The sequence below is a fragment of the Nicotiana sylvestris genome, chromosome 12, assembly GCF_000393655.2.
Source record: "Nicotiana sylvestris chromosome 12, ASM39365v2, whole genome shotgun sequence".
In the NCBI taxonomy this organism is placed as follows: Eukaryota; Viridiplantae; Streptophyta; class Magnoliopsida; order Solanales; family Solanaceae; genus Nicotiana; species Nicotiana sylvestris.
The window spans coordinates 164,106,856-164,115,476 of record NC_091068.1 but is presented as its reverse complement, the minus strand read 5'-3'; the positions used below and the strand labels follow the sequence as shown (position 1 = coordinate 164,115,476).

The 8,621-nt window shown below is 43.3% G+C and overlaps 1 protein-coding gene across 1 annotated transcript; it reads left to right on the top strand.

Moving 5' to 3' along the window:
* Positions 1 to 281: 281 nt before the first annotated feature.
* Positions 282 to 7,869, top strand: LOC138884048 (uncharacterized). The gene is made up of 2 exons (XM_070164788.1): positions 282 to 558; positions 7,529 to 7,869. The coding sequence occupies exons 1-2, from the start codon at positions 282 to 284 to the stop codon at positions 7,867 to 7,869; spliced, it is 618 nt and encodes a 205-aa protein (XP_070020889.1).
* Positions 7,870 to 8,621: the final 752 nt, after the last annotated feature.

Here is an 8,621-nt window from a genome sequence, read left to right as displayed (position 1 = left end):
ACCCCATAAAAACCTTACTCTGTTTAAATTGTGCATGCATCATGGTCAAACTTAGCCGAGTCAGTTATGTTGTCCACATAATGACTCTTTAAGATAGCCTTGTCCAAAGTCAACTGGGTTTCCCAAAAACTAAAACGGGCACTACCACGTTCTGTGCATTTATTTGGAGAACTAAATGCTTTTATACCAATTATTGGTATTTAATAGTCGAGTCTGGTGAGGGTAAGGGCCTAACCCTTTTGTCTTGCAGAAACATGAGGCACGAAGTCCCCAGATTCGGCATGGTCACAAACATCCACCCAAGGTTGCTAAGCTGGTGGATGAATCTTCCATCAAACGACCAAATCGATGAATGGAAAGAGAGGGCCACCAAATCCAGTGAAAAGCTGGAATATCTGGAATACAACCTGTTGGAATTGGAAGGAAAGGTGAGGAAGAAAGACGCCAATTGCCAAGACGCTGAGGGAAATGAAGGAGAACTTTTGGCAAAGGCAGTTTTACTGGTGAACCTACGCAAACTAGAGGATTTGATCAACGAGAACATTCAACCTGAGGAAGGTCCTTCTAGGACCAAATAGATAGGAGTTTTCTTCTACTTTATGAAATGTAATAAGGCCAATGGCCACTAGTGACATTTTATTCCTTATTATTAGTGTCGTTTCGGGATTCGTCTACTTTTTATCAATAAAATGAGGCATTTAGCATTCTAAGTTCTCCAAATTAATTTGTTGCTAGGCCTACCTCAGGCATAACGAGGCTCCCAAATTAGGACGCGATTTACATTCTTGCACTATGTGTTTAAATATCGCAACACTTTCTTATAATCCTCACTGACTTGTTAACTTTTTGTTTTTACTTTTTTGTTTATTTCCTCCCCTCCCCAAAGGTTAGTTCGTGCACTCTGGCATCGTCATCATATTCCACAAGATCAAAGGGCCCTCCACCCACTCCTCCTCCTAGTCCTATCAGAAGCGGGAACAAAGGAAAGATAGAAAATTTGAACAAAACCAGAAAGGAAAACTCAACTGAACGGGTAGAGGTCACTTATGGTGCTCAGGTCTCCAAATAAAGTGCGTCCCAACTCGAGCAGAAACTGGTGAAATTTCAGGAGGAACTTGATCAAGTTCGGAATCTGGCAAACTTGTCATTTTCCCTCACCACTCCAGATATCAATTTTCCAAACGCTCAGAACATCGCGCCTCCACAAAACATCCCAAAACCACAACACCATCCCGCTCCTCACCACCACTACAATACTTGCCACACTCCACTACTCATCCCAGAACCTCTGAATTCCACAAACGGCCATTTCCACGCCCACCATAACACCCCCATCTATGTGGAAACCATGCCACCCTCCACCCAACCTGTCTCAAGAACACCCGAGTTTGATGATAAAGACTCACTCATCAGGAACCTAGCTGTGGAACTCAAGAGATTGACTTGTCGAATTCAGGGTGTCAAAGGAAGTAAGGGGATTGAAGGGTTGAACTACGAAGATCTTTGCATACAACCGGATGTCGAACTACCCGAGGGGTACAAACCTCCTAAGTTCGGGATGTTTAATGGTACAGGGGATCCGAGAGTCCACTTGAGAACATACTACGACAAGCTGGTCGAAGTAGGGAAAGACGAAAGGATTCACATGAAGCTTTTCATGAGGAGTCTGAAGGGAGATACTCTACCTTGGTACATTAGCCAAGACCCGAAGAAATAGTTGAACTGGGTGAGTATGGCGTCCAACTTTATGGACAGGTTCAGGTTCAACACAAAAAAAGCACCAGATGTGTTTTACATTCAGAACTTAAAAAAGAAGTCCACGGAAACATTCCGCGAGTATGCCACTCACTAGAGATTAGAAGTGGCTAAGGTCAGACCTGCTTTAGAAGAAGAACAAATGAACAAGTTTTCCGTCCGGGCTCAAGAACCGCAGGTACTATGAAAGGTTGATGTTGATTGAGAGCCAGAAATTTTCCGACATCATCAAGCTAGGGGAAAGGATCGAGGAAGGCATAAAAAGTGGTATGGTTACAAACTTTGAAGCTTTGCAAGCTACCAATAAGGCTTTATAGTCTGGTGGTACGTCCAAGAAAAGGGACTTAGGTTCCGTAATGGTTACACAAAGAGCCAAATCCCATATTAAATACCAAGCCTATCCGATACCTCCACTCACATATCAGCCTGCCCCGAATTACCAAGCACCCTCACCCTCTTACCAAACTCTACCACCTATTTACCAATCACCCCCACCTCCTTCATATCAACCTACTTCACCCAGATATTCCCAACCCGCACATGTCTACCAAGCCTACAATGCTCAGCCATCCCACTATCAATCACCTTCCACACGTCAAAACTTTCCTAGACCTCGACCAAATTTCGACCGTAGACCCCCCAAACAGTATACCGCCATTACTGAACCGATTGACCAGCTGTACGAAAGGCTCAAAGCTGCTAGTTATGTCACCACTATCCCTGCTATAACCCTTGAAAACCCTTCTCAGTGGGTCAACCCAAATAAATCCTGTGCATACCATTTCGGCATGAGAGGACATACCATTGATGAATGTCGCTCTATGAAAGATAAGATCTAGACTCTGATAGATAACAAGATCATTATAGCAAAGGAGCCTACTCTGAATGTCCACAACAACCCTCTATCGGACCATAAAGGTAGAGGTGTTCACACTATTGAAATAAAGGATGATTGGGATCCCAAAGGATCGATCGGTTTAATCACAGAAGGTGACGAACCAAAGAAGCTGATAGTCACCCTCAATCCGATCGTAGTCCAAACTCAGCCTTCTAGGGATGCCGAGGTAAACATGTTTGTGCCACTTGAATTTGAAGCACCACCCCCTACAAAGACGCCAACACCAATTGAAGTCGAGTTTGGGTCTCCAGCAAACACACACGCACCATTTGAAGTTGCAGTTTTACCCTCCAAAACACATGTTGCATTCGGAGTAAAGGTGCCCATCCTAGTAGCAATGTTGGTCGTAACACCGTTCCATACAAATTCCATACCTTGGTATTACACAATCGAGGTGAGAAGGAAAGGGAAAGCTAAATTCGAGGAAACAGTTGCGACACAGGGTATGACAAGAACCGATAGGGTTTATACTCCGGAGCATTTAGCTGAGTCGAGTAAGCAGGCCTCTGGTTGGCCGACCATCACTAAAATTGGGCCCGATGATCTCTGGAGAAAGATACAAGCCAAGGAATACTCAGTCATTGATCAGCTAAACAAAACTCCGGCACAGATTTTATCCTAGCTTTGCTACAAAGTTCCGATGCACATAAGAATGCCTTGTTAAAGGTGTTGAGTGAGGCATATGTACCAAGCAACATCACCGGAGGAAAAATGGCAAACATGGTAGGGCAGGTATTGGAAAGTCACAAGATCACTTTTCATGAAGATGAGTTGCCACCAGAAGGGTGAGTCACAACAAAACGTTGCACATCACCGTGCAATGCGAAGATTATTTTATCACTAGGGTCCTGATTGATGGAGGGTCCAGCCTCAATATTTATCCGTTGGTAACACTCAGAACATTGGGAAAGGATCTGCATAAGATCAAGGACGGGGCCATCAATGTCAAAGCTTTCGACCGTTCCTAAAGATCCATCATTAGGGAAATCAGCCTGTGTTTGCAAATAGGGCCTACTTGGTTCGATGTTGATTTTCAAGTTATAGACGTGCCGACATCTTACAACTTGCTATTGGGACGGTCGTGGATTCATGCCATTGGAGCCGTAGCATCGACACTGCATCAGGCAGTGAAATTTGAGTGGAACCACCAAGAGGTGATCATTCACGGCGACGGTAGCAATCCCATATACATTCGCCAAACCATCCCAACGATCGGCAGAAGAAGAAAGATAGGCGGGAAAACCTATCACCACATCGAGCGAGTCAATTCCGTTGATAAAGACAAATGGTGGGACAACAAAATTGAAAGCATATTGAACTAGAGCGGATTTGAACCTGTCAAGGGACTTGGCAAGAGCCTCCAAGGAATCACCAAGCCTATCAATTTGAAGAAACATGGCACCACTTTCGGTCTAGGATACGAGTATACTTGGGAGGAATTCAACAACTGGTCGCCACCATGGCGCGGTCTATACTACCCGCTAGAGCAGCCAATACCACATTTGGAGAAGACTTTCCAGCCGGCCGATGTTATCTATGGGTCGGAAGAAGAGGAAGCACTGGCAGCAGTGAGGAATTTGTTCCTAGAAGATGATGACATGGATTGTTGTGTCATCTTCGAGGAGGAGGGGGAGGAAGGCCCTTCCATACAGGCCGTAAGCCGAGGGGCATGCCTCGACAATTGGACCATCAGAACCACCAGAGCCCGGAAAGCCTCGGGGTAGAAAGGCTGAACAAAGCATCATGCACTATCTTTTATTTTACTAGTTGATTTTCCTTTCGCATTTTTGAATTTTCGCAATAAGATCTTCCAATGTTCAAAACAGTTATGAAATTTATCAAAGCATTTCGGTTTCCTAACAAATCTTACTCTTATTATTTTCTCTCATTACTTTACTTATACAGCATTACTATTACCTATCTTGATGAACCAATGGGTGTGACATGCAATGAGACAACGCAACAAACGGACATAGATTCAAAGGAAGATGATATACCAGAAGATATTGTTAAAGAGGTTGAAAATTTTGAGAACAGACCTAAGTCCAACCTGGACAAGACCGAGATTGTTAACCTGGGAGATGCAGAAAATATCAAAGAAACTCGGATCAACGTTCTTTTGTCACCGACAGAAATGGAAGAATACACAAAATTTCTGAAGGAATATGAAGACATGTTCTCCTGGTCATATGATGACATGAATGGTCTAAGTACATCTATTGTGGCCCATAAACTACCAACTGATCCAACATGTCCACCGATAAAACAAAAGCTCAAAAAGTTTAAACCCAACATGAGTTTGAAAATCAAGGAAGAAGTCACTAAGCAGGTCAAAGCTAAGGTCCTCAGGGTAGTAGAATATCCGACATGGTTAGCCAATATTGTGTCGGTGCCAAAGAAGGATGGGAAGGTCAGAGTCTGTGTCGACTACCAGGATCTCAATCGGGCCAATCCAAAGGACAACTTCCCCTTGCCGAACATACACATCCTGATCGATAATTGCGCCAAGCATGAGTTGCAATCATTTGTAAATTGCTTTGTTGGATATCATCAGATCTGGATGAACGAAGAAGATGCTGAAAAAACGACTTTCATTATGCCGTGGGGGATGTACTGCTACAAGATGATGCCATTTGTGTTAAAGAATGCAGGGGCCACCTACATAAGGGCCATGACTACTATCTTCCATGATATGATACACAAGGAGATTGAGGTGTATGTAGACGATGTCATCATAAAGTCCAAGAAAGCCACTGACCACATGGAAGATTTGAGGAAGTTCTTCAACAGACTAAGAAGATACAACCTGAAACTGAATCCCGCAAAATGTGCATTTGGTGTTCATGCCGGAAAACTACTTGGATTCATTATGAGTCACCGAAGGATAGAACTAGATCCATCTAAGGTCAAAGCTATTCAAGAACTGCCACTGCCAAAGAACAAGAAGGATGTAATAAGCTTCCTAGGAAGACTTAACTAGATCAGTCGGTTCATAACACAATCTACGGTCATCTATGAGCCGATCTTTAAGATGTTAAAGAAGGAAGTTGCTACCACATGTACTGATGATTGCCAAAAAGCTTTCGACAGAATCAAGGAGTACCTATCAACGCCACCAGTCTTAGTTCCGCTTGAGCCGGGTAGACCTTTATTACTCTATCTTGTAGTACTGGATGGAGCGTTCGGTTGTGTTATGGGGTAGCATGATGAAACAGGGAGGAAGGAGCAGGCCATCTATTACCTCAGTAAGAATTTCACCTCGTACGAGGCTCGGTATTCTCTATTAGAGTGCATCTGTTGTGCTTTGACTTGGGTAACTCAGAAGTTGAGGCACTACTTCTGTGCCTATACTACATATCTCATATCAAGAATGGATCCCTTGAAGTACATCTTTCAGAAGCCCATGCCCACTGGCAAGTTGGCCAAGTGGCAAATCTTGTTGAGTGAATTTGACATTGTCTATGTGACTCAGAAATCAATCAAAGGACAGGCACTAGCAGATCACCTTGCTGAAAATCCTGTGGACGGAGAATACGAACCCCTAAAAACATATTTTCCTGATGAAGAGGTATCATTCATAGGAGAAGACATTGTAGAATCCTATGATGGTTGGAGAATGTTTTTCAATGGAGCAGCAAATTTCAAAGGAGTTGGCGTATGAGCGGTCCTAGTATCAGAAACCAGTCAGCATTATCCAGTGTCTGCCAAACTCAGGTTCCCCTGCACAAATAATATGGCAGAGTATAAAGCCTGCATCTTAGGGCTCAAGATGGCCATTGACATGAACATCCAAGAGTTGCTAGTAATTGGGGATTCAGACTTGCTTATACATCAGGTCCGAGAAGATTGGGTGACCAAGAACTCCAAGATACTCTCTTATCTGCATCATATGCAAGAGTTGAGAAAGAGGTTCACAAAGACAGAATTCCAGCATGTTCCCAGGGTCCAGAATGAATTCGCCGATGCACTGGCTACCCTATCATCCATGATATAACATCCAGACAAGAATTTTATTGATTCCATTCTGATAAAGATCTACGATCATCCCGCTTATTGTGCTTATGTCGAAGAAGAAGTAGACGGAAAGCCTTGGTTTCATGATATCAAGGAACACTTGGCAAAAGGAGAATACCTAGAGCTCTCAAACTCTATTCAGAAGCGCACGCTTCAGAGGTTATCCAACAATTTCTTTCACATCGGAGGAATAATGTACAGGAGGACTCCAGATTTGGGATTATTAAGGTGTGTCAACACAAAGGAAGCATCCAGGCTATTAGAGAAAATTCATGTAGGGACCTGCGGTCCACATATGAATGGCTTTGTTTTAGCAAAGAAAATACTCCGAGCTGGTTACTTTTGGATGACTATGGAAACAGAGTGCATCCAGTATGTCTAAAAGTGCCACCGCTGCCAGATATATGCAGACATGATAAAGGTGCCTCCAAATGAGCTTAATACAACAAGCTCGTTGTGGTCGTTCGCCGCCTGGGGAATGGATGTTATCGAACCAATCGAACCCGCTGCATCAAACGGGCACAGGTTTATCCTAGTAGAAATTGATTATTTCACCAAATGGGTTGAAGCAGCATCTTACAGGGCAGCGACTAAGAAAGTCATGGCGGATTTCGTCCGCGACCGTATCATGTGTCGGTTCGGAATTCTAGAGTCAATCATTATTGATAATGGCTCCAACCTCAACAGTGATTTGATGAAGTCCATATGTGAAACCTTCAAGATCAAACACAAGAATTCTACAGCCTGTAGAGCTAAGATGAATGGAGCCGTAGAGGCCGCCAACAAGAATATCAAGAAGATACAAAAAAATGATAGAGAAGCATAAGCAGTGGCACGAGAAGCTATCATTTGCTTTATTAGGATACCGCACCACAGTCTGCACATCAACAAGGGCAACCCCCTACATGCTAGTATATGGTACAGAAGTGGTCATTCCCGCTGAAGTGGAAGTCCCTTCCTTGAGGATCATACAGGAAGCAGAACTCGACGATGCAGAGTGGGTGAAGAATCGTTATGAGCAGCTGGCTCTTATAGATGGAAAAAGAATGAATGCAGTTTGCCATGGTCAGCTTTATCAGAACAGAATGTCCAGAGCCTTCAACAAAAGAGTCAAGCCAAGACAATTCACACCAGGGCAACTGGTATTAAAGAAGGTTTTCCCGCATCAAGATGAAGCCAAAGGGAAATTATCTCCCAACTAGCAGGGTTCGTACATGGTTCACTAGGTTCTAACAGAAGGAGCCCTCATACTTGCAAAAATGGACTGAGAAGTCTGGCCAAAGCCGATCAATTCAAACGCAGTCAAGCGATACTATGTGTAACCTTTATGCTTTCTTTTATGATGTAATTTGAACTACGCTTGACCTGATTCCTGTTTAAGAGGGGATACGTAGGCAGCCCTATGGGTTCGGTCACAATTCAATAAAATTTCTATTTCCCCCGCTATTGGAAACTGCGGCAGAATTTTGAGGAGGACCCTCGAAATTCCAAAGTCAATTCCAGACATTTATCATTAACATTCATCACGAGCAGCATCCCAGTAAACTGGGGTAGAATTTTGAGGACCCTTAAAATTCCGGAGCAAGCGAAGTTGCAGTCTTGAACCACGTCATAGTCGTCGATTCATCTAAAGAAAATTATTTTTAATTATGAATTTATGTTATGCTTTTACTAAACCATGCATGTTTATTACTAAAATTTCCTTGTTTAGCAACGCTACCCCAATGATACGTACAGTATCACTAGATCAAAGCCGAGCAGGTCAAGCAAAGCCATCGAGGATACGAACTAACCTTTCCCCCTTTACAAACTCACGATTTTTCTTTGGATGCAATCACTTGAGTTTCAAAATCATCAAATATACTATACGTTCACTCACAAAGTTCAGGAATACAACTCTCCGAACCGTTTCACTTGCTCGCAACTGCTATCCGCACAACAGTGTCCCCAACAG

Coding starts and splice junctions, on each gene's coding strand:
- LOC138884048 (XM_070164788.1), top strand. CDS start 282: ATGGTCACAAACATCCACCCAAGGTTGCTAAGCTGGTGGATGAATCTT. Junction 559..7,528: donor GAACATTCAACCTGAGGAAG/GTCCTTCTAGGA, acceptor TTGCTTTATTAG/GATACCGCACCACAGTCTGC.